The 23,084-nt window shown below is 36.0% G+C and overlaps 1 protein-coding gene across 2 annotated transcripts in view; it reads left to right on the top strand.

Moving 5' to 3' along the window:
• Positions 1-20,646, top strand: part of LOC121390668 (DNA-directed RNA polymerase, mitochondrial-like) — a 61,866-nt gene extending 41,220 nt beyond the window's left edge. Inside the window, exons 21-32 of one of the 2 annotated variants that reach the window (XM_041522541.1) lie at positions 998-1,109; positions 4,706-4,784; positions 5,912-6,034; positions 6,865-6,987; positions 8,290-8,367; positions 10,508-10,696; positions 12,338-12,495; positions 14,086-14,184; positions 14,720-14,792; positions 15,782-15,876; positions 16,931-17,013; positions 19,588-20,646. In XM_041522541.1, coding sequence (XP_041378475.1) covers positions 998-1,109; positions 4,706-4,784; positions 5,912-6,034; positions 6,865-6,987; positions 8,290-8,367; positions 10,508-10,696; positions 12,338-12,495; positions 14,086-14,184; positions 14,720-14,792; positions 15,782-15,876; positions 16,931-17,013; positions 19,588-19,637 — 1,262 coding nt within the window. In that variant the 3' untranslated portion in view covers positions 19,638-20,646. Of the gene's footprint in view, positions 1-997; positions 1,110-4,705; positions 4,785-5,911; positions 6,035-6,864; positions 6,988-8,289; positions 8,368-10,507; positions 10,697-12,337; positions 12,496-14,085; positions 14,185-14,719; positions 14,793-15,781; positions 15,877-16,930; positions 17,014-19,189; positions 19,248-19,587 lie in introns of those variants that run through there. The other variant, XM_041522542.1, reaches the window with a different exon arrangement.
• Positions 20,647-23,084: the final 2,438 nt, after the last annotated feature.

Raw genomic sequence — 23,084 nt, 5'->3', positions numbered from 1 at the left:
AATATTTTTATTGGCTGATTTTTTAGTATCATCCATATGAAAGCAAGGAAATATTTCATTTATAACGTACTCAACACATTTTATTTACAGTTATATGGTATCAGACATATGGTTAAGGACCACTTCATGGGCTACACTCTTCGATTAGCAGCAAGGGATCTTTTATATGCATCATCCCACAGACATGGTAGTACATATCACGGCCTTTGATATACCAGTTGTGGTGCACTGGCTGGAATGAGAAATAGCCCAATGGATCCACTGATGGGGATCGAACCCAGACCAACTGCACATTGATCGGGCGCTTTACCACTGGGCAACATCCCTCACCTCCATATGAAAGATAATCTGTATAAAGGGAGGCTTCCATACAAGGATTTACATGTATGGTGTTACAGTTTAAACTGAAAATAAAACTAGATGACATTTAAAAAAAACAAAAAAACAAACAAAAAAATTGCTTGACGGACTGATGATTATATTTCATAACTCATCCATCAGACGTTTTACTCACATGGAGCAGGACGTGGCCCAGTGGTAAAACACTAATTTGATGCACGCTCAGTCTTATTTTGATCCCCGTCGGTGAGCCCATTGGGCTATTTCTCATTCCAGTCAGTGGTATATCAAAGGCTGTGGTATACACTATCCTGTCTGTGGGATGGTGCATATAAAAGATCACTCGCTACTAATGGAAAAATGTAGCGGGTTCCCGCTCTAAGAATATATGTCAGAATAACCAAATGTTTGACGTCTAATAACCGATGATTAATATCTTTGCCATATAAACCGTAAATAAAATGTGTTGAGTACGTCGTTAAATAAAACTTTCTTTTCCATGATTAATAAATCAATGTGCTCTAGTGGTGTTGTAAAACAAAACAAACTTTTCTGGGTTTTTTTTTTTTTTTTTACTCCTGTTTGACTAGCAAACTGGTACTTTCTGCAGCTTTCTTTAAAAATATTTCATTTTTTAATATTTTGTTTTGGCATGCAGGTAGCGATGTTGCACGAAGCATTTTAGTGTTCGCAAAGGGAAAGCCACTCGGTGAGAAAGGCCTGGACTGGTTGAAAATACATCTCATTAATTTAACCGGCTTTAAGAAGAGGTAATATTTACAATTTTTTTTATATATTTGTTTAATAATCTGTACATATAAATTGCTGCTACATTGATATTTAAATTACATCTCATTAATCTAACTGGCTTTAAAAAGAGGTAATATTTACATACATTGATGTTTTTTTGTTGTTTTTTTAATAATCTATACATATAAATTGCTGCTATATTGATATTTAAATTACATCTCATTAATCTAACTGGCTTTAAAAAGAGGTAATATTTACAAACATTGTTTTGTTTTTTGTTTTTTTAATAATCTGTACATATAAATTTCTGCTATATTGATATTTAAATTACATCTCATTAATCTAACTAGCTTTAAAAAGAGGGTTTTGGTGTTTTTTTTAATAATCTACAGGGGACAATATTTCAAAATCTTAGCTAACTAGAAGTCAGTTCACATGAGTTTTACTTAGGTACATGTAACCGATTGTTCGGTTATGTGAATATAGTTCTCGTAACCGATGAGTTTGGTCTGCCTAATCCTAAAACACTTGAACTATGATTCTGTGCTACATTGGTGTTTCAAAAGCAAACTGATTTTCACTTTCATTACTGATACAGTCAAACTTCGATCACTCCATCTTCAATCTCTCGAAAACTTCGATCTCTCGATCTGAAGCGACAGTCCCGGCCAAGTTGCTATATAAACTAGTAATAATGACCTTCGAAAAGTCGATAACCTCGATCTCTCGACCTAATTCTTTGGTCCCGCCATAAAGATTTAATAAAGTATGCACCTCTAAAACTCGACGCGTGTAGATTGATCAAACTGTCATTGCCGATAGTATTTTAATATGTATTGTCAATCATGTCAAACAAGCGAAGTGCGGCTGTCTCGGGTGGTCTTGGCTGTCGAGGATTAGGGTGATAATTACATAATAATAGATCGCCGACTAAGCGGAACGAAATGATTCTGTGTTTGGTAGTCGGTGTTTGTCCATGGTGGGGAGCTTCGCTACGTAATACTTAATTACAGACACAGTCTGGTTAACTTCAAAGAGCATTTGTAATAATTGTTAGCCCTGTTTGTTTTTGCTCTCAAAGACGTGAATCATGTCAAACTTTAGCTTTTCTATTTATGTATCAGTTAATGTTTATCAATTACCAGTCATATAGTTATGTTAAAAATTGATACATCACAAATCAAGCAATCTGGGGAAGGACCCGGTAATATGGGGTTTGCCAAATCGGTTTTAAAAAGTTCTGCTTTCTTGTCATCCAAGCAATCTTGCGTAGGGCCCAGAAATGGAGGGTGGGTGGCCAAATTGAGAAAGAAAGTAGAGGTGCCTTGTTTTTAAAAAATATTTTGGTCAATAAATACATATACAAATGTAGCCTATATGCCCAAGCATATATACTCTTCAAAAGAAGAAACGCAAAACCACATTGTCGTAACATTTGGAGAATTGATTTAATTATTGAATGGTGAGTCCGATAATTACCAAATGTTGCAGGATTGTTCACAATTCACTCTAGTCCATTGTGAGTAAGTGATAGGACACACCACCAAGGTCAAGGTCATCTGGAGTCAATACCGGGTGTGGCCTCCACGTGTGTTGACAACTGCCTGGCACCGCCTGCCCATTGAAGCAACCAGAGTACGGATGACGTCCCGGGGGATGGTGGCCCACTCGGCCTGCAAGGCTGCTGCCAGCTCGGGCAGGGTCTGGGGCTGTGGTTGTCGCTGTCGGAGGCGTCGGTCCAACCCGTCCCATAGATGCTCAATTGGGTTCAAATCCGGTGATATCGATGGCCAAGGAAGGACATTAATGTTGTTGTTCTGTAGGAAAGCCGTTGTGAGACGTGCTGTGTGAGGCCTGGCGTTGTCATGTTGGAACACTGCGTTGGCGTTGGCCATAACTGGAACGATGTGTGGCCGGAGGATCTGGTCAATGTAGCCCTGTGCATTCAGGTTGCCCTGCACGTGGACCAGGTCAGTTCTGCCAGTGTGTGAGATGGCTGCCCACACCATGACACTACCCCCGCCGAATCTGTCCACTTCCTGCACGCAGTTTGCCGCATAACATTCACCACGACGCCTATACACGCGACATCTTCCATCATGACGTCGGAGCAGAAATCGGGACTCGTCACTGAACCACACCTGTCTCCATCGCAGTTGAGGCCATTGTCGATGAATCTGGCACCACTGCAGTCGGAGTCGACGGTGTTGTGGTGTTAAGATGACACCTCGAACTGGATGTCTGGCACGAATTCCTACCTCACGTAGGCGGTTCCGTACGGTCTGGATATCCTGCGCAAACCTGGTATTGCTGCGGCTGTGGAGGTGGCAGTAGTCAATCGTTCCCGAAGGTGGCGTACCCGGATGTAGCGGTCCTGCCCGGGGGTAGTGACCCGTGGTCGACCGAATCTAGGGAGGTCACGTGTTGATCCATGTTGCTGGTAACGGTCCCACAGTCTGGAGATAGTGCTTGGGGACACATGGAATGCCCTGGCAACGGCTGTTCTGGATTCGCCTGCGTCTAGTCGGCCGATGGCATTGTTTCTCTGCGGTTCACTGAGACGTGGCATGTCCTGGATTGTCAACTGTCGGCCAGATACAGAGGCCAGGCAAGCGAACACCCTGCACTTTTATACTGTCAGTGTTCATGTTGCACGTGCAGACAACGCACGTGCAGTGGTGACATGGTTTGCACGTGGCTGCGTTTTTGCGAATATTCACATTTTGGAACTTTATTGTACAGTAGCTGCGTTTTATTGAATGTAACCGTGGGAATGTGTTTGGGACATGCAATGACCTTATATTCACAAAGCATGAACCGGTAGGAAACATAAAATCGGAGTTATAACCCATTTGTACCCTTTTGCGTTTCTTTTTTTTGAAGAGTATATTTCAAATTCATCTGGGTGATCCTTTTTGTTGTATTTAGTTACTTTTACAATATACGCAAAATGAATGTATGACAGGCGTCGAAGATACCAACAGCTGGGGTGGGGTGGGATGAGATTGGGTGGCGTGGGGTGAGGTGACTGATATATTAATTCGCCTTTCAACTGGGGATGCATAGTTTTTAGAGTTCAGAGGTAGGCAGCGAAGTGCACGCTTCTTATAATATTAAGCGAAATTTAACCGGCTGGAATGCTGCAACCAGCTGCAATGCAGTTTCAAATTTGAACTCTTATATATTAATTTCGAACACTCTAACTCTCTGAAACTCGAACTATTTCCTCGTCCCCTTCAAGATCGAGTTATCGAAGTTTGACTGTATATGGTACTTTTAATTTTAGAATGTAATTATTCACCACATAACCGATTGGCGGTTCTCATGATTTTAATTTTGCATAACCGACACGTGAACAGAACAACTGTTCTTGTGAAATATTGTGCCCTGAATCTGTACATATAAATTGCTGCTACAATTGATATTTAAATTACATTTGTTTATTATTTATTATTATTGTTGTTGTTGTTTGTATGGGTGAATTTTGTTGATTAGTTGAAATTATAATTTTTTTAAATTATTATTATTGTTGTTGTTGTTGTTATTATTTGTAAGGGTGAATTTTGTTGATTAGCAGATATTAAAAAAAAAAACCATTTGTTTTGTTTTATCTTAGATCATCCAATGCAGACAGACTGAAATACGCCAATGAGATGATGTCAGACATTTTGGATTCAGCTGACAATCCACTGAATGTGAGTTCTTAAACTAATACTACAGTCTAAACAACTTCTGTGGACATCTTTGTTAATTGCCTCCCTTTCATTCAACATGTTTTACTGATGTTACATACGTACCAAGTTTAATAACTATTTTTGTCTTGTCTTGATGTTACAAGATCAGCATCATCAAATTTTGTATTTAGGTCTGTGTTAAATTTGTGTATTTCTAAATATGTATGTTATGTATGTTGTAAATCAATGAAATGTGGTCATAGATGCATTTACATGTAGATATGTGGATGTTTATCTTCGTGCATTTAAAAAAAAAAAAATTAATTTTTAATTATTTATTATTTTAATTGATTTTAAAAATCAGACCTTTCAAATTAAACTATTCATTCTACCCCAACCCCATACCTTTTCTTTAAAACAAAAATTAAATTTAACTATTTCAGGATCATATCACTATTTAAGCCATGCGCAGCGAATACTGTTCCATTGAAAAGAGTGTCCCTATTCTTTGTTTAATTTTGCTGGATTCAGAACTGCATGTACCTGTAGGTTATGTCATGTTGGATTGGGGGGGTGAGGGGTGGGGGGTGTCCAACTCCCAAAATCATGGTGTGAAAACAGGGTTGATTCCTGCATGCCATATTATGTAGTGGCTTGCCCATTTCCCCTGAGGCTTAATGAGAGTTGCTTCCCTTTTTGGACCTCTTAAAGTAAAGAGTGGTAGTATTTCAAATGCCATTTGGCGAACTTGTTATGTTTTTTAAGGTAGAAAGATAAACATTGTTTTCCACGTTTAATTGCTACATAGGCTAATATTTAGTTCTTATTTCACCAATGGCCTCAGATCAGTTTTATTTACTTACACTATTTCACAACTGGTACATCAAAGGCCATGGTATATGCAATCCTGTCTGGGATGGCACATATAAAAGACCCCTTGCTACTAATGGAAAAATGTAGCAGGTAAGGTTTCCTCTCAAAAACTACATGTATACGTCAAAATTACCAAATGTTTGACAAAACAAACTTTGTCTTTTCTTAAAAGACCCCTTGCTACTAATGGAAAATGTAGTGGATTTCTTCTCTAGGAGTATACATCACAATTACCAAATGTTTGACAAAACAAACTTTATCTTTTTTACATGCAGGGTAAAAAATGGTGGCAGTCGTCCGATGAACCGTGGCAGACACTGGCATGCTGTAAGGAGATCGCAAACGCAGTACGCTCCACTGATGTCGAACAATACGTGTCGCACTTTCCAGTACATCAGGTACGTGTGACAGATACAGAGAATACTACACAAGTGGCCATTAGATACCATTTATCTTTTAATGAGTTGTTTCAAAAATGTATCTAATGAGTGAGAGCGAGTTGGATACATTTTTAAACAACAAGTTTTAAGATAATGGACATGAATGTAGTATTCTATTTCTTCCTCAAAAATCAGATTCAAAATAAATTTAAACATCTTTTCAAACTAAAACATATTTATGGGATTCACAGAACAGTTAACTTATGTGTCACACAGTAATCAGTTTAAAGATAACTTACATGAATACAGCAACATTTTGTTGTCAGAATCCTTTTTAGCGATATTTCTAGTCAATTGAAAATTGATTAGCAACTACTATTTAATGTTTTAAAATTGTGTAGCGATCTTTGTAACTTGCATAGCGAATCGCAACGCGATACCGAATTTTTTTTATTGCTTGCATGTCAAGAACAATTAGTTTCAGTTGTGCTTATTTTATTGGATTATATGGCTGTGGTGACTGAATCATCATTGTAGAGCAACCAGTCAAAGTGTCAAAATGTTATCTACAAATATATTGGAGATGATAATGATATACAACGGAACTTTCCTTACATGGGTGTGTAAGAAAAATTAATCTTCCAGTTTCTTCTCATTTTCATACATACCGGTATATTCAATGATCATAGATCATAGAGATCATATATTCAATGAAAGTCCAGGCAGTGTTATCACAGATTATGTGAAAAGCAGTATTACGAGAATTTTTACGAGATAATTAGTATTATCATAATTGTTTATGGCGTAAGCTGTTTATATACCACAGTAATTTTGTTTGTGGTTGTCAGGATGGGTCGTGCAATGGTTTACAGCACTACGCAGCTCTGGGTCGTGACCAGTCCGGAGCCGAATCTGTCAACCTGCATCCGTTCAACAAACCGCAAGATGTGTACAGTGACATTGCAGAACTGGTAGGAAGTTTTAAAGTTACAGACTCTTGTTTTTAAAAACTACTGTAACAGCATATTTTTCACTATTAGAGCTCTGTTTGATAATTGAAATCATGCATTACTTAGATTTTATTGTTTTAATTATCCATTTCCGTGCATACAAAGTATTTTCTGGTCATCCTAGTATGTCTAATACCACGAAATGTATTTTTCATATATTTTTTTTAAATGCACTTACTTCTGAGAAGTAATGGCTATGGAGTTCTACTCTATTTTTAAGGGTATTTCTCCATTTCAAAGTCACAAACTCATGTTTCACTCAATTGTAACTTTATTCAAGTGTGTTACAGGTTTGCAGATTAACCAAACTTAGTGTCCATTTTCACAAATTGAAATTAGGATGGTCTGCAACTTTAAAATTCCTATTTCATAAAGAAAACTGTCAAAGGACTCTGTTGTTTTTTTACCATTCCACCCAGTTCCCTATGTCCATGGTATGTACTGTCCTGTCTATGGGATGTGTACAACCAAGTGTTATATATTAGACACCAAGTACAGGTAGCTGTAGTTTAAAATGTACTGATGTGTCATTAAAGAAACATTCCTTTTGCCTTTTTCGCTTTGCTACAAAAAGATACTCCCTTTAGCCCATTAAAGCTTTGTTTTAGCTCCGACCTCAATGAAACTTGGTTTATAGTTGCACCGAAGATGTTCATCACAATGCAAGTGAAAAATTTACAAAATTAAAAAATTAAAATTTTTAATTTTAATTTATTAAAAAAATAAAATAATAATAATAATTTTTATTATTATTATTATTATTATTATAGATTTTTAATATTATTTTTCATATTTATTGATTCATTCATTTATTGATTCATTTCATTTACTATTATTTTCATATTATTTTTCATGTATTGAGAGCAACAACTATACATGTAGATGCAAGTGTCGGCGACATCTCATTAAGTTTATTGTAGGCATGATATTTAATTCTGTGGAATTGTCATTAATTGTTTAATTGTGTTATTTGAGGTTGAGAAGGCCAGGGTACAGGATGAAGAAGATGGAGTTGAAATTATTAATGTTTTAATTCTGTTATTTGAGGTTGAGAAGGCCAGGGTACAGAATGAAGAAGATGGAGTTGAAATTATTAATGTTTTAATTCTGTTATTTGAGGTTGAGAAGGCCAGGGTACAGAATGAAGAAGATGGAGTTGAAATTATTAATGTTTTAATTCTGTTATTTGAGGTTGAGAAGGCCAGGGTACAGAATGAAGAAGATGGAGTTGAAATTATTAATGTTTTAATTCTGTTATTTGAGGTTGAGAAGGCCAGGGTTCAGGATGAAGAAAATGGAGTTGAAATTGCCACGGTTCTCAAAGGCTTTGTCAGAAGAAAGGTGAGTCAAACAGGCTTCGAAATATTTTAAAATATATTATGGTGGAAACAATAAGGGATCACACGAACACTAATGGCAGAAAGTGATTTGAACCAAAAACCTTTTTCTTAGTTACAGGAAGTTAGCCATGTTACAGAAAGTCAAATCTTACCATACTAACATTCAATCCCACATTCTAATTCAACACATTTGTAAGAACAAATCTGATTGGATCTCTACTAAAAATTTCAGGTGGTAAAATCACCGTTATACTGGTCGCAAATTTTCTGGCAGAAATACATCATAGTTTAAGCAAAGAACAGGGTTGTTTTGTAATGACGTCATTAAGACAATTTCTATAGCCGTCATTAAGTCGTTTAATACTGAGACGTTTTTATGTCAGAAATGAACATATTATTCTTTATTAGTCATTATCTAATCACGAGAACTGATTAAATATGTCAAATTACACATCTTTGTTCGAGCCTCTAACTGTCCGACCACCCATCATCTGTTAATCGGCTGTCTAATGATGTCACCAGCTGGTGATGTTTATAGACTTATTCCTATTTAAAATCAACCAACAAACCGTTTAATTAGAATAGGGATAACCCTACTGTGTTTTACAGTCGCAAATTTACCGTTTTATTGGCTCTGCTATGTCGCCAATAAAATTAAATTTGTGACAGTAAAACCACCGATACACGTCCATAAATCGGAAAACACAGTAGGGTTATCCCCTAATTACGGACATTTTGTTTTACCTTTGTAGTAGACAATAGTATTCCCTTATTTTTTCACTTTCTTTTTCTTGATCAAGGATAAAAATAAACATAATGTTAAACCTAAAATAGCCATAGTTTAGTTTGTGCTGAGGTGTGGTTAAACAAACATTCCTTTCCTTTTTGGTTGATTAAAAATGTGTTTGAGTGTCAATAAACATTCCTCCTTTTCCTATTTTTTTTTTTTCCATGTTCCATCCAATGTCTCATGAAAGGTATATCAAAGTCTGTGGTATGGGCTGTCCTGTCAGAAAAAGTGCTACTAATGGAAGAATTGTTTTATGTGAATACTAAATTCAGAATTACCAAATGTTTGACATCCAATAGTCCGTGATTCATTAACCAATGTGCTCTAGTAGTTTCATTAATAAAACCTTTTTGTCTCTCTATACATTTACATCTTCATAAATCAAGGCTAATATTCGTTCCTCGTATTCAGCCGTGATACATGTAGTCAAGATTACTGATATCCACTAATAGCGCCCTCTATTAGAAGAAAATTTGTAACACTGATTATGTCCCTTACACGATGACATCGCTGACCAATCACAGCATCGGTAACGTGACAATCTTGAAAGCAATATCAAAAATTAACTGCCGAAACCTTATTTTTAACATATCATGACAAACACGACACGTTTCCACGGATGCTGACGCTGCCATCTTTGTTTACAATAACAAGGGAATCTATAAGGAGCGTTGCGATTCGTTACAATCAGATCTCATCGCATCCAATGAAATTTAAGTGGCACGATTTCTTGACGACATATATCAAGGCTGAATACGAGGAACGAATATTAACCTTGATTTATGAAGATGTACATTTAAGGCGGGACATAGCCCAGTGGTAAAGCACTTGCTCGATGGGATTGAACCCCATCGGTGAGCCCAATGGGCTATTTCTCATTCCAGCCAGTACACCACGACTGGCATATCAACGGCTGTGGTATGTACTACCTTGTCTGTGGGATGGTGCATATAAAAGATCCCTTGCTGCTAATCGAAAAAGAATAGCCCATGAAGTGGCGACAGCAAGTTTCCTCCCTCAATATCTGCGTGGTCCTTAACCATATGTTCGACGCCATATAACCGTCAATAAAATGTGTTGAGTGTGTTGTTAAATAAAACATATCCTTCCTTCCTTCCCTCAATATCTGCGTGGTCCTTAACCATATGTCAGACGCCATATAACCGTCAATAAAATGTGTTGAGTGTGTTGTTAAATAAAACATATCCTTCCTTCCTTCCCTTAATATCTGTGTGGTCCTTAACCATATGTCAGACGCCATATAACCGTCAATAAAATGTGTTAAGTGCGACCTTAAATAAACCATTTCCATCTACATTTAATGAGTTACTGCTGTTGCCTCTCCTGACAGGTGATAAAGCAGACAGTGATGACCACTGTGTACGGTGTGACTAAATACGGCGCCAAACTCCAGATCTTACGACAGCTGAAAGACATCCCTGAGTTTCCACAGAAACACGTGTGGGCCGCGAGCGTCTACCTCACCCACCAGACCTTCCAGTGTCTCATGGAGATGTTCTCTGCGACTAAAGAAATTCAGGTAGTCATTGTAATATTAAAATTTTATTTTATTCTGCAACCACCGTTTCTGTTGACAGAATATGATGACGAAAGCAAAGTCATATCCTGCTTCTAGCAGGATATACTGTAACTACATTACAAAATCGCTCATTTGACTTCTAGGTCATCATACGTGGCTGAAATAATAGAAATAATAGCTTTTCCCTCTTAATTTTTATGGTCTGTAAGATAAAGATAATAACTAGTTAATGACGTTGGATATCTGCTTTATCCTGTTCAGGCCGAATGAGAAATTCCACTTGGCTGAACCTCGTGGAATTTCTCATTCTTACCTTCACAGGATAAAGCAGATATCTGACTTCATTAACTACATGTAGTTATTCTCAATTTATACATGTACAGGGTAGCAGGATTTACCGAAAGATTAGTCTTAATGTGGTTGTTGCGTCCCAGGTCAGCTCACTGGCCATGCCAGAGACCGGTCCTGTAACGGAGTTTCATAACGATCATCACATCAGTGGAAACAAACCGATCAACTTTTACAATTTATTACACTTGATCGTCAGAACATCACTACTATTTGACATGTTAAATATAGAGTAAAAGCAGTGTGGCCAGCTTGGTCACAAAAATGACCTGTTCTATACACAAGAGAGAATCTCGCATCAAATTTAGCAGATACAAGGTGTATTGACCTTTAGACTACTGGATTAATTTTTAACAAAAACCACGTTGAGTGGGTTACAAGTTTATGATTTTTACTGATATATTTTCACTTAAATGTTTTATAAATACATGAAATAAAGTTCATATATGAATCGGTAAGTATTATTTTCATGGGTTTTTGTAATTTTTATGATTTTTAGGTCAGTTAATGGTGATTAAAATTTGGCAAAAAAATTCACGTTTATTTACGGACTTTTATGGCCAGCTGTCCAGTATTTATATCCATTATTCCCGATAACAGTGGTTTTCTGACCAGAATTTTTTTTAAACCCGAACTACGATTCATATTGCAATATTTGGTGATTTTCATTGTTGGTAAAAAGATAAAATTTATTACAAATTAGCTGTCACAAATCAGCTATTGATCCCTGAAAATTACTGCGACGTGCTGCCATTGTTGTCAAATGAAAATACTTGCCGAAAACCAAGGTATTTTCAGTTGAAGAAATCAAAATAAAAGCAACCATTTTGAAAAGAAATCTTTTTTTTAAATTATATTTCCGTCTCCGGTGAGTGCCGTGTGCAAAATTGCGGGAAATATGAATTTGGGAATGCACTGTATGCAGTATACAGTATGTCGACTGATGTGACATCAGGCGAGATATCTCGCCTGCAGTAGTCAGAAGGTTAAATTAATCCTGGGTTAGTCTAATATTTTCCTTTTAATATTATTTTGGTACAAATAACAAATAAACTTTTGATTTGATTATGTATGTATACCTTTGATTGTTATAAATCAAGTTTCCACATTATGTCTTCAGTTATTATTTATATTGATTTAATCCTTGGTTTTAATTGTTTCTGTTAACCTCTAGGTAAGTTAACAACGTTTGGACAACCGATCCCAGCTTTTCAAGACCTGGGTTTTCCAGGAATTTTTATCCAGTATCATTTTCTCAGATACATGTATTTCTCGTTTTTGTTCCATTTCAAGGACTGGCTGACGACGTGTGCTCACCTGATATCGACAGTGTGTCACAAGCCGGTGGAGTGGGTTACCCCCCTTGGATTGCCAGTCATCCAGCCGTATCATCGCGCAGTTCATTTCAACAAATACGGAATCCAGCTGTTTGATGCCTGGAGTCAGTTTGAGTACGTAGAACTATTACACATGTGTGTCCAAGATCAACCTTAAATCAGATCATCAGGATATCTCTTTATTTCAATTACTTCCAGCTTCTCTGTTAACCCCATGCATCTATGTTCATTATTACTGTTCGATTAATGTGCTATATACATTTATCCAGCAATCACTATATGTATTGGGGCAGGATATGATGACTAGATAAATTTCTATATTTTTGGTCACTGACCAAAAATATAGGTCACGTGACATGCTCAACTCGATTCGATACTTTACACTATGTTTTTTGAGTTACATACCAAATATATCGTTAGTTTTCAATACAGTATCAATAAATATCCTTTTGTGTCCCAGTAAGGAATCAACATTTATAGATTTATTTATTACTCAAGAGTTTAGAGATGCCTTTTGGAACCGACAAAATGTATAAACTTAGTAAGTAGCGTCTTAAAAAAAAATGATGTCATCTGCCATGTCTGACGTCATACTGCAAATGCTGTGCTAGAATAATGATTCACAATTTGGCATACAAAACTGGAATTTTTATGATTTTTCGACTTGTTAGATTGCAGGATAAATAAAATAACTGGTTACTGCCTTAAGATATAGAATTTATCCTGCTCAGGTCGAATGGCGAATGCAGCTCGGCAGAGCCTCGCAGTATTAGCCATTCTAACCTTTGCAGGATAAATCCTATACATGTATCTTAAGGCAGTAACCAGTTATTCTCTGTGTATATAATCAGTACTATTCACTTATGTACAATGTTTAACCTATTAACTGACTACAGTAGCAATACCAGGGCTCCAACCATGGCACTACTATAATTGTTTTCTGTTGTCAATAAACTTTATAAAAAAAAGAGATAAAAAAGAGAAAATCATCAGGATATTAGTATATTAACACTTACAAATCAGATGACCAAGATATTATTATTAGTATTCAGATATATCATAAATTGTATATGCAGACCTAGGAGAATTGAAAATGTGTGTATAAGCATGAACCATTTATGGATTATTCAATAGCAGATTCTTTTGTATGTGACCAGTTATGACATGTGTATGATGTTTTAAATGTATTATGTAAATAGGGGTTTGCAAATGGGATGTATCCCAGTGGGAAAATGGTTGCTTGATGCGTGATCAATTGGTGGTCCCATTGAGCTATTTTTCTTTCCAGCCAATGCTGCACAATAGGTGTGATAAAGGTCATGGTATGTACTATCCTGTCTGGGCTTATGCATATCAAAGATCCCTTAATGCTAATTAAAAAGAATAACTCATAAGATTAACTGTTATCCTTAACCATTGTCTGAGCCCGTGCTTAAGTCTAGACTTTAATAACGTTGCCATGACGTTAAAGTCTGGACTTTATTAAAGTCTGGACTTTAAGGTTTATAAGCATGGGGCCTGATGTTGTATAACCATTAATAAACAATATGTTGATAAGTGATTAAATAAAACAATAAAAAACATTTCCTTATTGAATGAGTTACACATAATAAGACTATAAATGTTCAGTATAGCATAGACACTTTTGTATAACTTCCCAGTAGCCCGTGTTTTGAAACATAACATTTTGATATATTTCTGTAGGAAACCGAATTCCATGAAGCAGAAGAACGCATTTCCGCCAAACTTCATCCACTCCCTCGACTCAACGCACATGATGCTGACGTCACTCTACTGCTTGCAGTAAGAAACATTCACATAATATTCGTCTGTTTGTGATACCACTATTTTTTTTGGAAGGGTTTTTGGTTCATAAACTGAAAATATCACACATACATGTAATTACATGATCATTTCATGTTGGGGCGGGATTTATCCCTGTCGGTGGGCCCATTGGGCTATTTCTCTTTCCAACCATTTCACCTTGACTGGTATATCAAAAGCTGTGGTATGTGCTATCCTGTGTGGTATGGTGCATATAAAAGATGCCTTGCTGCTAATGGTTTTCTCTCTAAAATGCTTGACATCCAATAGCTAATGAGTAATAAATCAATGTGCTCTAGTGGTGTCATTAAACAAAACAAACTTTTTGACTTTTGACGCGTTACTTTATCAATTTTTATATTCATCTTTTAAAACTTGACTCATATATTTTGTGTGCCTGTGTGAAAATTTAATTAATTTTAACATGTAAATGATGTGATCTGATCAACTGCCGATTATTGTTAAGAAAACATTCCTTTCCTTTATTTTTAGTTTTCCATTGTTTTCATTACAGAGCTGGTATTACATTTGTATCTGTACATGATTGCTACTGGACGCATGGCTGCGACGTTCCTGTGATGAACAGGGTATGTTAATGAATATTCATAAGTTTCTCATTACCAGTCTTAACCTTACTTACTTAATTAATATTATGTAATGTCTGTTTGCTATGTACATGTATTACGTAAGGCAATGAATTTGGGGTCTAAACCCTGACATTACCATAACACATTCCTGAAGCAATAGACTACTTTAACCCTTCCCCCGAGAAAAAATCACAAACTAAACAACCCACCCCAGAAACAACAACAACCCAACAACAAAAATGTATTGAGTAAAAAAAAAAAGAAGAAAAAAGTCTTAGTTTAGGCAGGGATGCAGAAAGTACTCGCCCGCTCGCCAAATGTGAGTAAAAATTCGAAAGGATGAGTTAACAAATGAAACTACCAGCCCGACGGTCTACCTGTCTTTTTTATTTCGTTTGCCACGTGATGTTGATCACTTACCAAGTGTTATTAATAATGTTTTGTCAATACATTTATATATTATCATTTGAAGTGAAGACACTGTATGTTATAATATTGTTAATAATATATTGTTCTATAGACTGGTGGACTAGTAGAAATTCTGGCAGGCTAGTAAATTTTAGTTGATTTTGGTCCGGCGGGCTAGTGAAATATTTTCCATTTCTGCACCCCTGTTTAGGCAATGAAAATGTGAGCTGACCTTTCTCCACTTCAGTCAAAAACTCCCCTGCACCCGCTGTTTCTCAATGTTGTCTAGGAATGAGAGCATCCTTATTAAGTGTTATAAACATTCATTCATTGTTTGTAATACACAAAAAAGTGATTCGTGAGACCAGCTATCAAAACTGCATCATTTTAGTTGTAGGGTAAGAAATATTGCATACCTCATTTGAAATAACTTTCGCTTCATTATCTGTTATTCTCAAACTGCGGCCAACTGTGATTTTTTTCCACTATTTTTTCATAAACAAATGTCTTCAGTACCCTTCTTGATTATCCATTATTTGTCTTAATACATGTAGTTTTATTTTTTATTCCTCTGTCACCAGATCTGTCGTGAGCAGTTTGTTTCTCTTCACAAGCAGCCAATCATTGAAGATCTTTCGGATTTCCTTGTTGAAAAGTTTGCAAATGATGTCCCGAGGTTCGTTATTGTTTGTATTTACTTTCCAGTAGAGCACTCGCCTGACGTGCTACCATTGTAGAATCAAACCCACTTGGTTGACCCATTCTCTGCCCTTTTCCCCTGTCCCAACAACTGCTCCACGACTGTTATATCAGAGGTTGTGGTATATGCTGTCCTGCATACCATTGTAGGATCAAACCCACTTGGTTGACTCATTCTCTGCCCTTTTCTCCCGTCCCAACAACTGCTCCACGACTGTTATATCAGAGGCTGTGGTATATGCTGTCCTGTCTGTGTAAAAATACATAATATATAAAATAATAGAATAGAATAATAGAAAATGTTGCAGATTACCTTTAAGACTACAAGTAACTAGAGGATAATAAACGAGTTACCAGTTATTATCAAATTTATGTCACGAGTGAAACAATTTTCACTTGTCGTGAGCTTTAGTGATAATAACTGGTACCGAGTTTGTTATTCTATTTATTACCTCAGCTATTTTTTTTCTCTCTAAACACCTTTATTTCCACATATATGCACGTACATGCATAGAAATGATGTAAACCACTTTACGCACTGTTCTAAGTATTGCTATGATTTTGTAATTTAATCACGTTCATAAATAATTTTCAGTAACAAAAGTTCTCTTTATTCTACTACAAAATCTATAATGAATTGCATTAAAATTACATTTTTGTTATAAATTTAACACCCAAAACAAGAGAGCCGTAAACGCAAACTCTTTAAGCTACATGACGTCATTTTGTGTCTGTGCCAAATCATGATGACGTCCCAATAGTATTGTTCGTTAGACCAATGCAGAATATTTCTCACTGAGAAAATATGGAAAATATTTTCCGTTATGAGTGACCGCTGGGGTAATAATGACCAAATATTTAACATCCATTAGCCAGTGATAATTAATCAGTTGATAAATAATATTGGTGAAAGTATATGAAATTGCTTAGACGGAAACTTTCTTTTCTTCTAGAAACATCCCAAAAATTAAGAGTGGAATTTACAAATCATTTACAGACATGTAGTTAATTTAATGACCAATTGTGTTTAGTTTCAGCAAAGCGCAAGAGAAGATTGACAAAGAGAAGAGTCAAACTCTTCTCAATTCTGTTCTCAGGAAAGTCCCAGAAAAAGGTATAATTACATACATATATTATTAGTAGTACAGTGAAACCCCTCTAAACCAGACATTCTCGGGACCAAGTAAAATGTCCAGTTTTAAGAGGTATCCGGTTTAAAGAGGTTATTTTCTATACTGATTTTTAAAAAAGGACCGTGGAAAATGTCCAGTTTTGGAGAAATTCCGGTTTTGAGAGGTTTCGCTGTAGTAGTATTTTATGGTGTTTTTTTTTTTACAGACTATTTGAAAGGAAATAATTTTTTTGCATGCTCAAATTGATGATTTCGAGGAAAATTAATTCCTTTTGGCACCGACAGAGAAAACAGAAATCTGGGGTTTCCTCAGAGGCATATGGTGTAGGGGTCCACTACGCCTTAGGTGTGTAAGTAAGCACTTTGGAATTGTGTTAGTGCCTGAAATCAATTGCCTCGACGCTTTAATTGGCTATACATGTATGTGACAATCAACTGTTGGTTGTAACAACTTTTAAAACTGTACAGTACACAGGTATTCACACTTTTAAAACTGTACAGTACACAGTTATTCACACTTCTAACAGGTGAAACATGTCGTGCATACCTAATTAGATGCAGAGTCCTCAGCACCATTTTGTTTTAACAACAGTCAATTACTAATGTTCATAGACTACACAGCTGGCACTTGTGTTTGCATTAAAACTGATAGTAAAAATGTAAGCGCCTTAAAAATATCCTTGGGAAAGTTCTGGAAATACAAACTTTGATAGGATATTCATACATCGGTTATAACACAGTCTGCACAGTACAAGTAAATACATAAGTAAAAAACAGCCACCATATTCAGCAGGTACATGTAGATGAGACTCTCATTGAGAAATCGGTCTACGGGTCAGTGACTTGTGGGTTAGTTTTTCAAGTGTCAGTTCTAGAAAATAGCTTCCTGACCACTGCGTCACGCAAGCTGACACACTGTATATCGCATAAAGTACATTCACTCATTCGTATTTCCCGCTGTTTTGCACACGACGCTGACCAAAATAATAATAGAACAACACTGATGAAGACTAATCTTGATAATGGCCAGTTTAGTTTTTTGTTTTTGTGTGAGAAATACTGATTTTATTTTCACTTTCTCATCAAAACATGCCCCCATTTGAACTTATTGAACTCTTATTAGCCATCAATCAAACATGGAAGTTTGGTTTGCTATATAATGTTTTTAGTTCATGTAAATAAAATAAAACTATTTATTGCCATGAGTGCCAATTACATTTGTATCTGTGGTAAAATTAAAATTCAACCAAATTTGGGACATTTCGGCATAATATGATTATTCATATTTATCACATTGAGTGTTTCCGACTGTTGCATATTTTCGAACTTTCATAAAATATTGGTAAATAATTTCGGAAAGTATCCCTTCACACAATCAAAACTATAACTTTTGTTGCAATTAATAATTTTAACTGAGAATTTGAAGCCTATTTACAGGACAATTTAAGTAAAATTTAATGTAGTTTTATTTTGCTGCATCAGCAACACTTGGCTCCTTGCCAACTGTTCATCAAATTTGTAATTTCACGTGTATTTGACTGAGTCATTGAGAGCCCTGGGTATGCAAGTATCCAGGAACAAAACTTATCCTATAACTTAACCACGATATCCGTGTCATAAACCCATGTGATAATTTAGTGTATTAACTCTGTTAATAATGGTATGCAAATTTGAAATTATATGCAAATTTTCAAGGTCTCTCGGTAATAAGATGTTACTGTGCATGGGTCATTTATTTAACAAGCCATCAAGACCTGTATACCTGAGCGTAACGTGTTCATAAGATTTAGTTAGTGCGTGATACATCATATAACCGATGGAGGCAACTTTAGTACTGTACTTTACTAAATATCGAATGAAAATGATATTTTAGAAATGCTATAGGATAAATAGAATTTGCTACTCGTGACTTTTAAATGCAAAATATCAACCTCATCTAATTAATTGGTATGTATCTTGGCAGAGCCTCGATTAACAGACTCTGTTGATATTTTCCATATTAAAAACACTCGTGACGAATCCTTTATGTACCAATATTTGCCCAATTACTAAGTGATATTGTGCAAAATGTAAATATTGTTGAACTGTGGAAGTAATTGTATGGTGGTGTGTTTAATGTCACCCCTCTTGTATCATCTACAATTTACATTAATTTCAGTGCTGACCAGTTGACCAGACCTTATTTCCAGCAATTGACCGTTAACCCATGAGAATGATAGTAATAGGAAAAATGAGCATTATGTAATCTTTGTCTCGTCTCCAATACACTAAATATAAAATGTTTGATAATAAAATGTGTATAAAAATGATCAAATGTTTGACTGGACATTGATAGCAAATCAATAACAAGTTTGTTAAAACAAAAAAAGGATTTTTTTTTTTTTAACAACACCACTAGAGCACATTGATTAATTAATCATCAGCTATTGGATGTCAAACATTATGGTAAGTTTGACTCATAGTCGTTAGAGGAAACCCGCTACATTTTTGCTAATGCAGCAAGGGATTTAAACAAAACAGAACGTTTAACACTGTTGTTTTTGACTGTTTTTGCAGGAACCTTCAACCTGGAGAATGTGTTAGAGTCTACCTATTTCTTCAGCTAGTGGATCACTGTGGAAGAAAAAAACTAGAACACCGAGTTACTCATGGTTTTGTTTTCTGTGATATTCAACTGTGCTGGAAATGTGTGTGTGCTGAGCTTGTGATATTTTTAATAGTAGCTAAATGACAAGAGAACAGCAGTATGACAAAAGTGCTTTATATATATATATATACAGTATCCCTATTACAAATGTAAAAGTGGTCAAAATTAGCCGAAATTCCTGCCAGACATTCGGTCCGCGGTAAGTTAAGAATTCTATTTGACCAAACATTATAATGTATGAACACAAAATAATTGATTGTCTGATGGGATGGCAGGCTAAAATATCTCCCGGCCCGTGGTTTTGTTGACCTAGCAAAAACCAGTCTGGAAATCAGTATTTCGACCCCTCATACACATATTAGATATATGTATTGGTTGTTCCTTTTGTATGGGAAAACATTTATGTGCACTAAAAAAACTGCAAAATAGTCTGAAACCAACAGCAAAGTTTGAAAATTGATGAAATCTGATAAAAATTATGACACACCATAATTGTGAAAATGATGTCGTGTTTACGAAGAACCAAAAACATTTTTTTTCTTCATTACTGGGGATGGGGCGTAATCCAGTGTTAAATAGCTTGCCTGATGCACAGTCAGTCTAGGATCAAACCTCGTTGGTGGGCCCATTGGACTATTTCTGTCTGGGATGGTGCTTATAAAAGATCCCTTGCTACTAATGGAAAAATGCAGTGGTTTTTTTTTGCTAAGACTGTTAAAATTACCAAATGTTTGACATCCAATAGCCGGTGATTAATGAATCAATGTGCTCTAGTGGTGTCGTTAAACAAAACAAGTTTCTTTCCTTCATTGTCGTTAATCATATACCTGAGACGTGTACAAAAAAGAAGTGTATTATTATTATTTTTTTAATGACACCATTAGAGCACATTGATTTATTAATCATCGGCCATTTTGACTCAGTCATAGAGAGGAAACCCGCTAAAGTTTTGCTAATGCAGCAAGGGATCTTTTATATACATTTTCCCACAGACAGGATAGCACATACCACGGCCATTGATATACCAGTCTTGGTGCACTGGCTGAAATGAGAAATAGCCCAATGGGCCCACTGATGGGGATCGATCCAAAACTAACCACACATCAAACCAGCGCTTTAACACTGGGCTAAGTCTTGCCACTAGACTTATACAATACATGCACAGGAACTTTTTTCCCCTGTCAGTATGTATTAAAAACTGATTTACAGGTGTTCATAGAACACTATGTTGTGATTACCAGAGAACACTGGTTACAAAATATTGGTGATATTTTTAATTCTGGTTACTAGTTTCCAGATGACAGTGATTGCATATGTCCATGAATACTCTGTTTTAGGTTACACATGTTCAAAGAATCATTTGACTGGTTACAAGTTGCCTGTTAACTTGATGACTTGCAACAAGCAACGAGCCTCGGTGGCGCAGTGGTTGAGCCATCGGACTACAGGCTTGTAGGTACAGAGTTCGCAGCCCAGTACTGGCTCCAACCCAGAGCGAAGTTCTTAAGGGCTCAGTGGGTAGGTGTAAGGCTACTACACCCTCTTCTCTCTCAGTAACCAACTAACAACTAACCCACTGTCCTGGACAGACAGCCCAGATAAATGAGGTGTGTGCCCAGGACAGCGTGCTTGAACCTTAATTGGATATAAGCACGAAAATAAGTTGAACTGAAATGCAACAAGCCACCACAATAGGCTATGTTGTGGAGTTTGGTGTGATGTTTTCAAATTACCGCAACAGTTACATGTATTTTGCTTTTGAACCATCAATTTTCTTTGCCACTTTTCTTAATTATTTATTTTTTATTTTTGACAAATTAAAAAGTCCTTTCTTGCCCATTAACCACAAAAAATGTTTTGTAGACTTATTTTTTTCCAACAGCATATTGTTTGCAGTGGCCACTTTCTTCATTGCCAAAATTGGACTTCCACTTATTAGAGAATGTAACTGGTTACAAGTAGACAAGTATCTTGACTGGTTATGGTAGGTCATTAAACTAACTGGTTATAAGTAGAGACAGAATATCTTGACTGGTTATAGTCGGTCATTAAACTAACTGGTTACAAGCTGTCAACACATGTTGCCTAGCTGTATACAGATAATATTACAGAATTTGGGAATGTCAAGACATTATTTGTATGGTTGATATATTCTTAGAAATAAATTTCACAAGATTAGGTATGAAAAAATACATGTAGTTGTTCATATTTATATGACACAAAAATTCAATGTCGAAAAAGTTGACCATGGTATGTGCTGTCCTGTCTGAGAAAGAATATATATAAAAGATCTCATGCTACTAAAAGGAAAATGTAGCAGGTTTCCTCTTAAGACTACATGTCAGAAGTTTGTTTTGTTTAACGACACAACTAGAGCACATTGATTAATTAATCATCGGCTATTGGAGGTCAAACATTTGGTAATTCTGACTCGTGCTCATTAGAGGAAACCTGCTACATTTTTTTTCTAATATACACATGTAGCAAGGGATCTTTTATATGCACTAATATACACATGTAGCAAGGGATCTTTTATATGCACTTCCCCACAGACAGGAAAGCACATACCACAGCCTTTGTCCAGTTGTGGTACACTGGTTGGAATGAGTAAAAAACCCAATCAGTTGAATGGATCCACCGAGGTGGTTTGATCCTGCGCCGCAAGCACCTCAAACGAGCACTCAACTGACTGAGCTAAATCCCGCCCCACTACACGTCAGAATTACTATTTGTTTGTAAACTCGATGTGTTACTACATTATCATATACTTACATGTAAACTCAGTGTTTTACCACATGGGCAATACTCAATGTGTACTACATGGACAGTTTGTGTGTAAAATCTAATGTCTTAAAGGGACAGACCCTAGTTTTTTAAACACTACGGCATATTTTTCACTATTAGAGCCATTTTTGATCACTGAAAATAAAACATTGCTTATATTTTATTGTTTTGATTATCCATTTCCATACATCCGAAGTGTTTCTGGTTATCCTGGTGTTTCTAATACCACAAAATGCATGTTTCATATTTTTAAAAACGCACATGCGTTTGATAAATAAGTTATGGAGTCGAATTTTAGTCTGTGCTTAACAATATTCACAGTTTTAACGTCAGACTCTTGTGTCACACTCTAGTAATGTTATCCAAATGTGTTACAGGTTTGTAACTTGACCATACTTATAGTGTCCCATTTTTACTGGCTGAAGCAGGATATTAAAGTCTCTAGTTTTTAGGAAAGTGTAAAACATTTCCTTTTATTCATTTTTTTGGGTGTTTTTTTTTAACCCATAACAAACAATTAATACTGTTTAATGTTTTGCTTAAATGATCAGTTTTAGCTTGTCCAATGTGTTTCTTATGATTGTGGTGTTTGTAGAACACAAATTAATTTATGTGAAACAAA

The sequence above is a fragment of the Gigantopelta aegis genome, chromosome 15 (genome assembly GCF_016097555.1).
Source record: "Gigantopelta aegis isolate Gae_Host chromosome 15, Gae_host_genome, whole genome shotgun sequence".
Taxonomy (NCBI): Eukaryota; Metazoa; Mollusca; class Gastropoda; order Neomphalida; family Peltospiridae; genus Gigantopelta; species Gigantopelta aegis.
Note: the sequence above shows the minus strand (reverse complement) of the source record. Positions and strands in the feature narration are given on the sequence as shown.